Source organism: Elaeis guineensis, chromosome 1 (assembly GCF_000442705.2).
Source record: "Elaeis guineensis isolate ETL-2024a chromosome 1, EG11, whole genome shotgun sequence".
NCBI lineage: Eukaryota > Viridiplantae > Streptophyta > Magnoliopsida > Arecales > Arecaceae > Elaeis > Elaeis guineensis.
The window spans coordinates 151,507,351-151,524,188 of NC_025993.2; the positions used below are offsets into that span (position 1 = coordinate 151,507,351).

Below are 16,838 nucleotides of genomic sequence, written 5' to 3' on the forward strand. Positions count from 1 at the left end.
ATAGTGAATGATAAGTTATCATGTACCAAAACATCTTCATGTAATACTCCACCATTCATGTGTTGCTCTGCCTTGGGTCTAAAAAATGGTACAACTTTTGCTCCATTCATTATTTTGTCAGATTTTATTTTCTGTTTTCCTACTCTATCCCCAGTTCCACAGTCTTGTATATTTAACTCAAACCACATGCACTGACATGCAAAAATGCTAGTGCTTCACTAGTTAAAAGACAAACTGTAGGTTGTGGAGGCTGCAGTTTGTCGCTTGAGGTGACCAAAAAAAATCTCTTGGTGAAGATTTCCTCTCTCTTTAAATCTTGAAGGTTTAAGTGCATGAGATAAGAAGCTAGTCAAAAGGCAAATCTATGATTCAAGCTAGATCCAATTTGTATTCAGGAAACAAAGATGAAGAATGTGAGCACTCCTTTATGGAGCCAAATACATAACGAAAATAGATGACTGGAGTGTCCTATGCAAGGACTACAAAAAAAATGATGTTATTAGTCTATCCAAATACTCTCTCTTAGTTTCAATTTTCAGCTATCAGCAACTTGAGCATGAAGATGTGTCTGTCTCAACCTTGCAAGAATGGCCTGGTACAAAACATTTGGTTACTGTCTTTCAAAAGAGAAACAGTCTCTTTAGATTAGAAGAGACAGAGTCGTTTCCTGGATGCTGGTTTACAAGGTTACATCAAAACAAAGATGTCATCTTTTGTAGACAAGACCTAACTAGATAAAGGTCATCCCTAAAACCAAACCTGTTTGATCAGTATGCAGGAAAGTCTTCCTAATGGGAAGTTATTCCTCGAGAATGCTGCAGATCACCAGTGGGATTGCTACAGGCTCCATATTGGAAACCTCAGAGTATGGTTCGGCAATTCATTAACTGTTAGAGGCTAAGAGTCATGCTAGCGTACCTTAACAAGACAGTGTGGTACATCAACATAATGAGACATAGAAAATAGGGTGAAATAACAAGTTACAATGCAAACAAAGCATTATGACCATAACTATGTCTTACAAGTACTTTATATCATCAACAATTCAACAATCACATCCATCATCAATCATCATCGAGTACTAACAATCTTTTATGAGTTTGCATCAAGAAAAAAGTAAATTTAGCGCACGAAAAAAATTCTATTTGGCTGTTGGATTCAATATGCATGAAAAAGATCTACGCTCCACTTTCAGAAACCAAACTGACTTGCGACATCCCTATTGACAATTTTTGAAAAACAATTTAGATAAATTATTGCATTAAATCGAAAAGAATCCGAACTATAGAGAGATTGATCTATGGAACAGATGAGAGATTGGTTAGCAAAATAGATGATCAACAATAGTCGTACAGATTATTATTTCAATAATATTTGCGATAGTTTGATAGAGGACCTTCGTAAAGACCCAATTTCCATATCCAAAACAGCGAAAATGTTAAAGAAATTCGCTAGATCCGCATCACGATCTCCAAACACGATTCGTACAAGGCACGAGATAAGAATCAGAACTAACATCCGACGAAAAACAAACCTGATTACCCCATCAAATCAAAAAGATCAAAGGAAACCCTAAAACCCATCATCAGGAAAGACTAAAGGAACGGATAGACCGAGACGAAGAAAGAAGGGTTATGTACCTCGCACTGGCGAGCGTTGCTGTGGTTGAGCCACTGGAGGAGGCAATCCTGGTGGACGAACTTGATGCTGCCGCTGCAGGCGCAGGGGTACCGGAGCGGGTTCTCGGCGTCGCCGGGGTTGCGGCAGATCCGGCACACGTCCCCCTCGTCCTCCTCGTCATCGAAGCGGGCTCCGGCGGGGCTCACCGACGGCGACGAGGAGGGGCCGGCCCCATCGGCTAGAGGAGGGATGAAGGGTTGGTGCTCGGCGGAGATCTCCTCCATGGGGCGCGAAGCCACGGCCCTCCGGTGATCGGTCTCTCTTTCTCTGTGCTCCTTCTCGGTTCCTTCCTTCTGATACGCAAGCGAGGAGAGGGGGGGGTCAAAGAATGGAAGGATACCAATTAGCGGCCGATGGCGCGCGGGGAAAGAGAGAGGAAACGGGAGGGGAGGGGGAATGGTTAGAGAGAGATGGATACTGTGGGCATGGAATTGGGTCGGCGTTACCATACCACATGATAACGGGTCGGTTTGGTCGGGACCTTTTTCCTTTGTGCTCCATTTATTTATTTCTTTACCATTCGAGGGCTCTGCCCTAAAGCTAGCTTTTCTGGATGTTGGTTCGCTAGGTGCGTCCCAGAATTTTTCTTTGGAGAACCGTTCGCGAACTGTTCGTTGGGCTTGAACCCATCAAGATGAGTGGGATTTGAACTTGCATCCAAACTTGATTAATAATCATTGGGCTTGAATCCATCAGGATGAGTAGGTTTTGAACTTGCATCCAAACTTGATTAATAATCATCTGATTCTATAAAATAGCACCATTTTCATCCACTTACCATTAAATAACATCCGAACAGAATTTCTTTATCCGCCGCCAATACCCCAGTTGCAGTCTAGTGCAATCATTCAGTATAACACTTTATTTGCCCATTAAACAAAAACTAAGATTTACATTCATTCATACTGGCATGAATTAATACACTCAATATAACTTTTCGTACTCCGAAAAAAACCTATACCCGATCCGAACAGAAACTTGGAAAACAATAACAAATTCCTACCATGAATCCCTAATCAATTTGTTTATCAAGAGGAGATTAAGATCCTATTACATCCATCAACAACTTTTTAACTCCTTCCTGGTGCCCCCAGCTATGTGAACATCATTATTAAAGAACTCATCGAGTTTCGTGGTGTAAGACCGATTCACATCCACGTTGCTCACACAGTCCTAGTCGTACGGTGGTATCCGCCAACAGCCTTTCGTCCCGTCACCGATGGCCACTCCATCGCGTTTCCGAGGTGTTAGTCCATCGTACTTCCAGATAACGTCATATTCCATATTTTAAATCACCACATAAGGAACGAATTGAAGATCTCAGCCACTACCAGGTACCAACAAATCCTAAAGGTGGAGAGAGAAGAAGGAATAGCAAAATATACCACTACAAACCAAAGCATTCTATAAGCATATGTTTTTACCCCCGCAGACACCAGCACATCGGCACGACAATATAGGGTACACACTGAACAAAAATTCGAAAATTCTATGAAGCAAAAAATTCTGAAACAGCGTAAAACAATAGTGCGCAAATATAAAAAGTCGGCCTATCAAAAGGTCCGCTTCAAAATTAAATCTTTTGTTTAGCAAAAAAGGTCACCACACAACCATCTGCTCAAACAAATTCAAATTGTTCGTGCAAAATCCCTCTAACAATCTAAAGGACTAAATGCATCCACTCAACTAACAACGCCATCATTCAGCGACAGAGCAGCCAACTGATCAGTTGGGGTGCTGGCCTGCTGCTGCTGAGCAACATTTCTCAGGACTTCCATAGCTTCAGCAACTTTGGCTTTCAAGGCCTCTGGGGACTCCAACAGATGCAACACTTCCGTCTGGTCCATTTCCAGAAGCATGCCTGTGACTTTGGCCGCATGGTCATGCTCCAGCTGATCCACGAGTGGATATAGGCTCTCACCAAGCATCTAAACAGAAATCAGTCAGATTGCTAACATTGTTGTGAGCAGCCAGCGAATGTACACATCGACAATAATGAAATCTATATGTGCCTCGTGCGCAATTTATGCTGCCTGAAAAAGGAAATCAACGTTACCGTTCTCTGATGCTCAGGACTAGCATTTGCAAGAGCTGAAGCCAATGCTCCAATCGGAATAGGCTGTGACATGCCAGAGTCTCTTATGGGCATAACCCCCACGTCATATGTGGCAGAGAGCATTCCTCCAGGCACCGGAACATCTGGCATGGTGCGCCCAGGAGGGTAGCGGTAGGCACGTCCACCCCGAGGAAGCATCTACAACATTCAAATCATCATCACAGAGGTGCCACATAAGCTGTTGCTTAAAAATTAAAGGCATCAACAGTGATAAACCTAAAAACATGTTGTAGAGAAAGTAATAGTCACCCACCTGTTGCTGAATCAGAGGCATAGGGTGCTGCGGTGTTTGTTGCACAGGGCCCCCACCAGCACGTCTACCACCAGGGCGTTGGGCCTGCTGACCCTGTTGAACCAAAGGCATAAAAATGTTTGGCATAGGAGCCGCTCCAGGCCTCATCCCAGGAACAAGTGGCTGTTGGAAGCCAAATCCAGGCTGTAAAGAGAGTAAGATTCATGATTGATGGTCAATCTAAAATTATTCTCTTTTAACAATAATTTATACTTGCTAGCATCCAACAAATGCTTGTCAAAATTAGGCAAAGTTAACTAAGAACATACGACAGCACCTCAAAAATGGGTAGAAAAACAGAGTCCAGCAACTGCATTGAAATTATAAACAAAACTAATACATAACACTCTTCTAATCACCTTGAAAATCAAATCACAAATCTCATGAATCTCATCTAATAAACCAGTAACCTTTAATGGTTATGAATTTCAAACTCTTGCATAAAACTTCAACCACTTTAACCAATGTTGGAGAGAACCAGAAACTTTAGAAGCCTGCGAAGCAAATTGCAAGTTGTCCTACTTTTAAGAACAAAACAGACCGTTTGACATTCTTTTGTTTGCAGTTACTCAAGAACGATAATCACATCAGGTGGTCTCAAATTGCTCTTTAGAAACACAAAACAAAAAATCATGTTAATTGGTGCTAGTTGTAGTGGCAGTCATGGAGGTACTGCAGGCAGAATATTGTTTATGGTAGTGGTGGCAACAGTGTCAGAGGTGATAGTGACTACAGAAGTGCTATAGGCTGTTGCAATAGTGGTGGCCGTACATTCAAGCCAATTACTTAAGGCACATATCAGTTTTCAAACCCCTGGCATGGCTTTTCCAAGTCAAAGCAGATGCCACTAGGACAGGTTGAAACCAAAACACTTAATCAATTAAAATTCATTAAAAAAAAAAATTCACCTGAGGAGGTATAAGGGTAGGAGGTGGTTGACCATAAAATAGCTGTTGTCCCATACCAGGAGCACCAGGAGGATACACTGGCACACGAGGAGCAACTGAAGGTGGGATTGCCACTGGACGCATCTGAGAAAATTGTGCCTGACAAATGAACAAAATATCAGCAAAAGAGACCGTAAAGATAATGTTAATTGCATGAGTGGAGATAGGAAAAGGTGTTGTAAAATGCAAATATCTATTCATATGACCTGAAGCAGCGATGTATAAATTTGTGAAATGAAACTTATGGCGTTGCCATCGTGCTGCGACTAAATTAAACATCTAATGCAGCAAATCACTCATAATACCTCATACAGTTAAAACAATTCTTTTCAATATGTTGGGCAGGAAAAAGGCCCTTAAAAACTGGATCAATCATGAGCATTGCAGCATGTAATGCAGCAGATTACTCACAATAACTCATACAGTGAAAACAATTCTTTTCAATATGTTGGGCAGTGAACAGGTCCTAAAAAACCGGATCAGTCATGATCATGGCCTGCTTGGCATTCCATATAAAGCTGAAGCAGTGATGATATAGCCTTGTATTCCACTAGTACAAAGATTTCCAAAGGGCCACGTAGGACTTAAAATGGTCCCATACTGCACTATCTGTTAACACAAACACGATAGCCCAACCCGAAAATCATAAGATGACTAGGAAATAGATATACTCTAAAGGAAGTAACTCAAAGTCAAAATTGTTTAAAGACAAAATACATGCTGTCCAAGCCAAAACTGAAACCAAGTTTTCAAAGCCCTAAAGCACAAATGCTAGAATTATGTAACATATGTACGTATTTACATATGTGTGCATCCTAATATTAATGAACAACTATAACCTTTTCAGTTGTTTAATATATTATATTTGAAAATAAGTTAAATGTCTTCATAAAAGAAAATAACGTTACATAATAACAACAACAAAAATAATAAAGCTAAACTTAAGAGTTTACAGTGAATTTTAGTCAATATGATGGCAAAATGAAATATAGAATTGAAGAATGTACCAAATCAACACCAGTACATGCAACCGCTCAAGTCATGAAGCTATTCAACTTGCAGATTTCATGATAGGTTTTGATATAAGATATTCTGAGGATTTCCATGCATAATAACTTTTCCATGTAGACCTCAAATCTCTTTTTGTTATAAATAAATGGTCCTTGAGGATTCAGGTACTAAGAACTGCTGTAGCTCCAGGGCTCTGATCACCTGATAAGAAAATGGTTTTTACATGCAAGTCCCAGTGAAGCCACACTATAAAGCAATTTGTGTTTGTTTGCTTGCTTTTTTTTTGTTTTGTGTGTGCGTGCCCACGCGCGCGTGTTTTGTACACAAGACCACTAAATTTACATTGATTATTACACTTTATTAAATTTCCAGTAGGAAAGTCAACTACACTGTGAAAATTATAGAGAAGTAAGAAATATATGATCATTATTTATCAGAAGAAAAGATGTCTAATGCAAGAAAATTTATAGTTGAGCATCAAGAATAAAAGAGTAAGGTGCAACAAAAGAGTATGTTACAATCATAAAGCATGAAAGCTGTGTGATATTAAGTTTTAGAAGTAGCTACAGAAACACAACTGGGACTTGAACACCAGACGGCCCACAAAGGGTTAATTCAAGGCATTACCGTTAGAAACTGGTAAGATGATATTTAGGACACGAAGCACCAATTGCACACGCCATTGTATTAACCAATAGATTAAAAAAATTAAAGGCTTGAATGTCTTCTTAAATATGCAAAAATATAATGAAAACAAATTGTGAAGTAATGCAACAAATCCAAATGCATCAGGTTAAAAAAAAAAAATAGAGAAGAACCAATATCGTTTTTGCACTCTTGGTAATATCTAAAAAGGAAGCAGAACAACACTAATATTGATTTATAACAAGGTGGACAAAATAAATGGTTGGGGGGTACCTCTAGAATGGGACACAGTGAAAGGTCCTTAAAATTGTACATCAGATCATTAAACAATCTTTTTTAACAAAAAACTACACATACATGAGGGTGTTGCAATGATGATAATGTTGAAATAGTGGACTATAAAACAAGCAATGGAGGTTAAAAATGAGTTCACTTTAGAGGGCACCAATTAAGAATGCAGTGGCAGGCATAATTGATTGAGATTGCATGCACATGCACAATAAGAATTTGAGGCCCAAGTATGGCAAGCAGTATGTGTTATGTGCCATAGGTAAAACAAGAGAAAAATAGGAAAGCAAGAGCAAGTATGTTTCTTAGTTTACAAGTTAGCATAGAAAAAGAACTGCATTGAAGGAAGATAAAGACCCTTAATTAGGAATGTATTATACAATGGAGTAACCAAGTACAGTTGAAATATCAACAAACTGTTCCCTATAAAAGATTCTTAAAATGTTTCCCTGAGAAGTTTTCACAAAATAAAAAATTTAAGCATAGAAACAAGGGCTTCCTATTTAAGAACAATATGTATCAACCATCAACAATAGTAGAAAGCATTAACCATAAAATTGCATATAGGTGATGTGAAAATATGAAGGTTCAAGCTTCAATTTAGGAAAAAAATGATGTCTTAAAACCTTAGCCCAAAAATATAAGTACAGAAAAAAAAACTCTCAGGTGAATTTAATACTATCACCTTTTTGCAATAATTATTAGCAACTCTTAAAATAGCATTTGAAGTCAATCCCCTTAAAAAAAAAAAGAAAAAAAATTAAATCACAAAATACATGAGTAAGAGATCACTACAGCCATTTAAATGATAAAAGCAATAACTAAAACCACTGATACCAAAAGAAATCATCAAAAAAGTGACACAATAATAGTAAAATATTTCTGATGACATCATGAACATGATTGGTACCAGCATTAATATTGTCTCGTCTATCACCTAGCTTACACAATTATTCACACTTCGCATGCATCATGAAAGAACTGCTCTAGGTAAACTACCTGCAGCATTGCTCTTCTGTCTTCTTTACGCTGTGCAAGTGCAACATAGAGAGGTTTGCTGCCAATCATTTTGCCATTCATCTCCACAAGCTACAAGAAAGAAAGATAATGAAAACACAAATGGGAAAAGTCAAATTTTGATAATGGTTATTTACAGACCTCCCAAGTAACAGAGTTTAACTTACAGCTTTCGAGGCATCATTAGGAGACTTGAAGGCGACAAATCCAGATCCTCTACTTACACCATTAGGATCGCGCATAACCTGTAAAATATTCCAAATCTTTATGCCAATTCTTACCACAAAATTAATGAACAAAGACAATATTATTAAGTAGAACTAACTAAAACAGACCTTGCAAGAAGTAATTGTGCCAAACTCAGAAAACAATTCTCTCAGTTTATCATCCCCAATGTTATCATCCAAGTTCTTCAAGTACAAGTTAGCCCCTTGAAATTGGCCAGCTGCCTCCTTCATAATCTGCTCAAATCTTCTTTTTAGTTCCATCTCCCTTTCTGATTTTTTCTGTGCTTTTCCAACATACCATTCTCTATCATCAAATTTATTCCCATTAAGTTCCTGAACAGCCTTAGCAGCATGATCTGGATCCTCAAAATTAACAAATCCAAAGCACTTCGATCTCCCATCACCTGTCCTCATTACAACAACACTCGTAATATTTCCATATTGACCAAAAATTTCTTGCAAATTATCTTCTGTTGTAGACTCTGAGAGGTTTTTTACAAATATGTTATTAAATTTTGTGTTGTTTGCAGCATCCTCCCTGTCTTGCTTGCGAAGAAAAGGTCCGACAAAAACTTTCTTATCATTCAAAAGCATGCCATTTAGCTTTGCTATTGCAGCCTGTGCTGCTTCCTCTTGATCAAACTGAACAAATCCATAGCCTTTTGACTGACCAGATGGATCTGTGGCGACCTTGCAAGAAAGAATATTTCCAAATGCAGAAAATGTATCATACAGTGCTTTGTTGTCTATTGACTTGTCCAGATTCTGCAACAGGGTTACATAAAATAACGTCATAAAACACATATATAGGCCAAAGAAAGACAAAAAGTCAGATAACTTGACCAATAAGCTAGATTAGGGCCAAATTTGGACAAACAAAATACATGAAAGTAAAAGGTAAAATACCTTGATGAATATATTCCCTGCCCCACTTTTACGCTGGCTAGGGTCACGATTCGAATACATTATCCGAATAGGCTTTCCATTGAGGGAATTAAAGTTCAGCACCTCCAATGCCCTTGCCGCTGTCAATGATTTTAGAAGAGTGAGAATCAGGAAGAGCCCCCCACAAAAAAAAAAACGCACACACAAAAAAAAAAAAAAAAAAAAGCAGCAGCACAGAAACACACACACAGAGAGAGAGAGAGAACTGGTGAGGAGAATAAAAAGGAAAAAAGGATGAGGAATAAGTATTTTCTCATCAACTCTACATGCAATTTAAATTACCACTTTCCAAGCCTCTGAATATCTCAGAACTTCAGATCTAGCCATCCTCTCACAAAAAAATAAGTAAATAAAGAACACATCAATTAGCTAGAAATTCAATTTTATAATGCAAAAAAAAAAAAGCTTAAACAACTGATGCATTCGCCCAAAATTGAATTTTAGCATTTGATAGAAGAAATATAAAATGCTAACCAAATCCAGTGAAGTTATAAAAAAGCTAAACTACAATTTACCATCTAACACAAGGTCTATAATACTATTGAAACTAGAGAATCACACATATTTAACCTGAGGAAAGCATCTATCCGTAACCCAGCTAAACTGTGCAAGGTGGATCCTAATAAAAGTCAAAAACCTGCATATGCCATTCTTGTCAGATGAAGACCTCCATCCAAAAAGTAGAGTCATAATATTATTTTACCATTTATCCCTTCAATGCTTCTTGTACATGCATACTCTTCAAAAAGTGCTTAATTACTTATTTACTTCTCCAAAAGTGCTTAATTACCTATTTAATCCTGAAAAAGTGAAAAGCAAACATTAGTACATTACAACAAAATTTCAAATGGGCATGCCCCTCAATATTCTCAAAAAATAAAACAATCCAAGGAGCATACCTGCACTTTATCCAAGAAGCGTAAACATGGAAATTTAGTTTTTCTTCTTTTTTTTTTGAGGCTTGGATGCAGAAAAGCTCCTAAAAAAACTAGACCAACTAAAGCGAAAAAGAAATTTTAGGGAGGATCTCAACATTCTGACAGAATCTCCTAATGTGGTTACAATATAGCATCAATAATCTTCCAAAACAATCGCATATCATCACAACATCCTACCCTAATTGTTCCATTTTAAGTTCCTCTTTGGTTAACTACGTTTCATTTTCCCGTTTACAAATGCAAATCTTCAAATTAAACACATTTTATTACAAGCAAGGCCTTCCTATTGTTTCTGCCAAAAAGCATATATAGACTGAACTCCCATATTCACAAGTTTCAAATATCTCAACATCTAAACTATCAAGAACATTATATTATTTCGGATTTCAAGTTTATTCAGAAACCTACCTTGAGTTCTAAGATCATGAATTTAACATTAACTGAAACCTCGACCAAACATAGTACATCAAAGACTCAAAGTACGTTCATTCCTTTATATGGGGGAAAAACAATTTGGCAAACATAATTGTATCTTTTCAATAATTCATAGCAGCCCTCTTAAGTTACTGGTGCCCAAGCATGCCGTTTCTCCTTCTACGAAGACTCTACTCAAGTAGCCATTATATTCACTACCACATTAGTAATAATCAACTAAATCCTATGAACAACAGGAGCATGAGCGCTCTCAAACACAATCAATGAAACAACAGCATACAAGCTTTCCTAAAACAAAAATATGGTGGGCACTAACACTATGATTTTTTTTTGGGCAAGTTTCTTCCAGGTAAACACTATCAGTTGAAGCATTTGGAAACTCCTAATATAGTATCACACAATTCTCCTCTTTCTGTTAATATGATATGGCATGGAATTTATATTTTTCAACAAGAGGTATCATTGATGGGTAAACTTAAGGAGGCAGCATGTCATACAGGAAGGCTCTTGTATTGGGAATTTTGATGTTTGGCTGTTGGACACTTTAGGACAGCTAGAATTACAAGCACCTAGGAAACATTACTTCAAATTCCAAAATTTTACCGGCATTTAAGGATCTTTGCAAGTGTAACGTCCCTGGAACATATCTAAATCAATGATCTATTGCCTGCATCTTCATCAATTCCAAATAAAACAATTCCTAAATTCAATCTTAACTCAGAGAAACTTCACCCAATCATCCAAAACATGTTTTGGAACAAACACTTAAAGCTCTGAGCATCACAAGATCGATCCTGATATAACATGCTAAACCAATGCATTGGAACTTTGTCCAATTAATTAAATAAAAGCTTCAGTCACAGTTTTTTGACACGACAGGCTAACCTGATGAGAGTAATTAACTAAAACATATTATTATCTAATACAAACCCTGATAAAATATAGCCAGGCAGACATACTTCAAATACACAGGACCCCTGGAGATGCCAAGAATTGATATCTAAAGCTGCAGGTCTGGTGACCAAGCCTTCTTCTTCCTTTGATGCACGTATCAGATAAATGGCCAAGATCCAAAGGTTTTCCCCAGATATGTGCTCAAAAATTCGTTTGAAAGACTTTCCTCAATTTAAAATGCTGTCAGTTTCACAACCAACTAAAATTCCCCTTAACAAATAACCTCTTTGGATCCATAAATTCAACAATTTAACAAACAGGGAGGCAGTTTTAAGATTTTCATAAGCCGAAGCTATAGCAAATTTTACTTAAGTTTTGGAAGGACCAAATTGAACTAGACAGTCCAAACCGCATTTTTTTTAACTGACTAGAAATCATCCTCCAAGTTAATAATGCTCAGAATGACTCAGACTCAATCTACAACTTGAATCTTTGTTTGCGTTGCTCTCATAAAGAAACGTTTCTAAGATATAACCCAAAATTGCAAGCAGCATGGTTTTCAAATAATAGGTGCCCCATTACAAGCCACCAAGTAATTTACTATTTATTACCAAGTATGGTTATGTAATCTTAAGATAGAAATACCATAAGAGAAGCCAATAGTCACAGGATATGCAAAAATAATCTCTAAAGAAAACACAAACAGGGACAACAATCCAAGTAAACAAGGACAAAAAAATATCGACTAAAACCCTACACTCACCATCAATCGGGTTGCTGTAGTTCACGTAGGCGTAGCCGAGGGAGCGGCGGCTGTTGATATCCCGGCAGACGCGAACCGACACCACCTGCCCGACCTGGCTGAACGTCTCGTACAGCTGCGCGTCCGTCACGTTCAGCTCCAAGTCCCCGACATACAAAGAAGTCGACGGGAACTGGTTCCCCCCGCCGCCGCTCTCGGCCCCCGTCCCCGCCGGTCCAGACACCGGCGTCTGCTGCTGAACCTGGATCTGCGCCATCTCTGGGATTGAAACTCGAAAAAACCCCTCCTTTTTCCCCTGTTTTCCCGCACTCCTCGGGACAAGCACTAGGAGATCAAGAACCACGACAAGAATAACAACAAGAGAAACAAACCCTCGGATTCAAAAAGATAGAGAGAGCGAGAGAGAGAAAGGTTTCACTCTTTTTTAGGGTTTTTTTCTCAATTTTTTTTGGTATTTTCTTCGAGGGGTTCGGATAGGATCGGAGATCCGAAGGGCATGGGTACAGCCGCAGAGGGACGATAGAGAGGGAGGAGCGTTTGGGAGGGCAGCCCGTACGGCACCGCGCCAGGCTCTCGGGGCCGATTTGGGAATTTTATACGGGGGATGGGGAGTGGAAACCCTAAGTATGCGGCCGTGCCAACGCGCGGTTCAGGCTGGGATGGGCGGGTTCGCTCGCGAGCAAAAGGAATTTTGCGCGTCCCAACCCAAACATGGTGGGGCGTTGCCAATGCCACTTCTTACGGCCGGAAGAGGGAGGGCTAGTTGTATGGTGGGAAGAAAGTGAGCGACCGGGAGAGTGAAAGGGGCCGCGAGCGCAACGAGCAAACGGCGCCGGTCTTTGCCTCTTGGCACATGGATAGGTCCGATCTACCCTGTTGTCGCGGGATGAGGTTTTTCTTTTTGATACAACAGAATACTCAAACGTTACGAGTAGGAATATAATCACAAAAATTAAAAATAAAAATATCTCAAAATATCTAAGACATCCCAATCATCTCAATCTATAGTCTGTACAATCTCTTTAATATGCCCTACCATAACAAAAATTATCCAATCGATCGTACTGTTAGCCTCACAGTAGATGTGTGTGATCTCAACCGAGGAGCATCCTCATAGAAGATGCCAAATATCGCTGAGGAGGTGAGTAGCATCAGTTCTCTACTGCTTTCGCAGCCAGTCAATAATCATAGTCGAATCATCCTCCACCACCAGTCTCTCCATCTATTACCGCAGCCTCGCAAATGATATATCAGCCCATGCTGCTCGCAGCTCTGCTGCAAAGACGGTACTGTCCAAGAGATAACACCCATTAGCTACCACTAGTCTGAAGTCAGAACTGCGGATGACGAAGCCAGCACCATCTCTAGAGCCTCTCATACTGCCATTAAAGTAAACCTTAAGGAAACTCAGGGATGGAGGCTCCCAAGTAATAAACACCATATGGATCGTCACCTGAGCGGCCGGGGAGTCCCAAGTAACTGAGGTTAAGTCAATCGACAACACATCCACAATCTCTCTAGCTTGCACCAACGTCCTCTCTAGGATAAATCTCACCGACTGCCAAGATGCCTCAAAGATATCCTTGTTCCTGGCAAACCAAATGTGATAAGTGATGTACGCCTTTCTAATCCCCAAACCCCTGCATGAGTCAGTTTGTAAGCTCTGCTGAAGCCCCTCCAAAAAAAACTAAGCAGGCTCTATAGGGCACTCGCCACCTGGGAGAACTCCGCGAGGGTCTAAACATGCCAAGCCCTGAGGCACAGAAACAAAGCATGGTCCAGCATCTCATCATTCCTACATTCACTCGTGCAAGACAAAGGAATGTTCATACCCCTAGCTTGCAAAATCATCCTGGTCGGAAGTCAGCATTAGGCCACCTTCCAAAGACAAAGCTGAACCCTCGGGAGGACACGAAGCCTTCAGATCCATGCTCCATCCATCCTCTTAACTGCCTCCCCCCTGAACACCTCGTCGAGGCCTCTTGTCACGGTCCTAGAACTACAAGTAGAGCTCCAGACTATGATATCTAAAACACCAAAGATAGGGACAATAATGGCCAGAACTCTTTCGACAAGTGCCAGCCTAAAAAGCTAGGATACCACATCAACTCGCCAACCACCCCCTCCCGATTGAAGGAGATCTGCTACTCACATTGAGTCTGAAGTCTCCATACTGATGTAAGTCAGCCAGTAATCATCAACATATCAGTAATCCAAGGATCACGAGTAAGGTTGATATGCCGCTCATCCCCCACAATTCATCTGATACGGTCATAGACCATCTGGGCTCTTAGATAGATCACCTTCTACATAAAGGAGTCCTTTCAGCCAGCACGGGTGTCAGTGTCGCCATACCTAGCTCTGATCACCTCACTCCAGATGTAAGTCGGCTGAAGTAGGAGTCTAGTTGCATGCCGAGCAATCAGAGCCTCATGTCCTATCGCAAAAGACTGAATACCCAATCACCCTCTCACCAACTGGCTGGCAGACCATGTCAAGACAGTAGGTAAACTTTCCTCCTGTCCTAATATGATCCCTATAGGAAGTGCCTAAATTGCTGCTTGATCTTCGCCATCATTGCTCTTAGAATGATGGTGTTAGACATCATATAGATAGGGACCGAAACCAAGCATCGATCTAATCGGAGTCACCCTGCCCATCAGGGCTAAGCATCTAATCTGCCAGTCCTCTAGGCATCTTGGGATGGACTCCTCCAACCCAGAGCAATCTGCTCTCCAAGGTCTCTTTCCCATGATGGGCACACCCAAATAGTGACAGACTCCTGTCTGCTCAACAATCTCCAGCTGCATCCTGATAGTCTGCCTCAACTGGACCCTGATCTTCAGACTGAAATATAGGATTGATTGGGTGAGTATTTTTTTGATCCAAACATCTGTGCAGCACCCTGACATGCCACACACCAAGGCCAGCCTTCTTGAGTCCTTCTCTCAAACATACGAATAAGCAAGCAGCTATTCAATTAAATAGCTAAGTATGCACCTCTATGCCTTTGCCTAGCAACTCGATTGCACTGTACACATGCAACATCCTTAAGTGCCCACAAGCAACCCAACCTCTCAGGTCAACTACAATGCTCATGCGCATCTCTATGCCATAACGTAGACTCTTCCCAAGAGTGCTCCATGGTTCGATATTTTTATACCAACTTTCAGGCTCTGCCCCTTAAACCAAGTACTACTTATCCAAGATATCTTGATTCTCGACATACTTTTATACCATGATTTATAACCCACCAAGCTACCCTTTAGGAATGCACAGACCAAATCCATATAACACAACCATACAATGCCATTGCTATGCATGAGGCTTAGGCAAACCCATCTCTAGTGCCCATCCAGCTAAACTGCCAAGTCGACATGCCCTACAGCTCCTCAAAGCTATAGTCGATCGTATACATCCGAATCCTCCTGAGTTTTACTATCCAAGCTCCTCTACAAGCTCTTGTCCCATGATTCTAGTCTTACATCTTCGACATGCCTTTCTATCAATGACCATACCATTTGACAATGTTCACGGCCTACTCACACATCACTGTACACTACCACAATCCTGAAGATGCATAGCCATATCGCCCAACATCTTATGTCTACAGTTTGCTCGCATATTATGCACCGCTATGATATTGGCATCCAAGTCTTCCTATCAAGTAAATATATTTGACTGGCTGATCCTTGCATCAAGCTGTCCTTTCCTTGGCATGACCCTCTTGGTCATCCATGATCCTTGATCTAACTCCAAGGCACATACCCTGACTGATATTCCATAAGCCCCGCTTTTGTACTTCATGAATGATCGGCTCCCATGGATCTCCGCAAGATATCATCCTGCAATGCTCACAAGACTTGCCTATTTGGATAGGCCACACCCTTACTCGACTAGTCCTCTATTGCCTCTTCGCTCGTCTATAGAGATCAAGAATGCATAAAGTAACCCGCACAAATTTTTTAGGATAAGATCTCTTAGATATCTCCTTCTCGTACAATGTGATCAGCTCGTCAGACCAATATTGCCCCGAATGTCTCCATATGAGACCATCTGGGCATGGCACCACCATTACCCCACAATTGTGCCACGATAGACCAATGTCCTATGGGCCTAGGAGAGTCAGAAATACGGCCAAAGCTCCACACCCCTCCTCAAACCAAGAGGAATCCTCGAGTATTCACACATATTTTGATGGTCCACCATCATACCAAATATCATGCATCCCGAGCCCTCCTGATATCATGCTATGGCTATGCCGCTCCTTGGCTAACAATTGCTCCCCTCAATACTCCAGCAAGGCATTTGCCTAAACTCCACACAGGGGGTTTTAAAGTAACAAGCAACATTGCAAATTTTGGCCCATATCAAACCCTTTGTAGCACCATGCCACACCTACGCCAACACCCCCTACAACATGCTTGTGGCTAAGCCTATAACAATCCTCCCCCATTCAAGCTGTTGACATTCTCATCGATGTCCAAACCACTACTTGAATATTGGTTGCCATGATCAAACATCAACTGCTGCCACTGCAATCCTAGTTCATCAAGTCAGAGCCCCACGGCCTTGGTGTCTTTGATTCTTCCTCCATCATTGAGAATCTATCATCCACATCACATTGACTCTTTCACAGA

General features: G+C 40.5%; 2 protein-coding genes across 2 annotated transcripts in view; both read right to left on the reverse strand.

Moving 5' to 3' along the window:
* The window catches only part of LOC105033438 (probable E3 ubiquitin ligase SUD1), a 12,132-nt gene extending 10,025 nt beyond the window's left edge, over window positions 1–2,107 (reverse strand). The window contains exon 1 of the mRNA XM_010908253.4: window positions 1,641–2,107. Within this exon, the coding sequence (XP_010906555.3) occupies window positions 1,641–1,904 (264 nt within the window). The 5' untranslated portion in view covers window positions 1,905–2,107. The remainder of the gene's footprint in view (window positions 1–1,640) is intronic.
* Window positions 2,108–3,216: 1,109 nt separating this feature from the next.
* Window positions 3,217–12,992, reverse strand: LOC140851763 (polyadenylate-binding protein 2-like). The gene is made up of 9 exons (XM_073243895.1): window positions 12,199–12,992; window positions 9,130–9,248; window positions 8,332–8,988; window positions 8,164–8,241; window positions 7,979–8,068; window positions 4,997–5,134; window positions 4,050–4,232; window positions 3,737–3,934; window positions 3,217–3,608 (listed from the first exon to the last, which is right to left on the reverse strand). The coding sequence occupies exons 1-9, from the start codon at window positions 12,452–12,454 to the stop codon at window positions 3,363–3,365; spliced, it is 1,965 nt and encodes a 654-aa protein (XP_073099996.1). The 5' UTR covers window positions 12,455–12,992; the 3' UTR covers window positions 3,217–3,362.
* Between the last annotated feature and the right edge of the window lie 3,846 nt (window positions 12,993–16,838).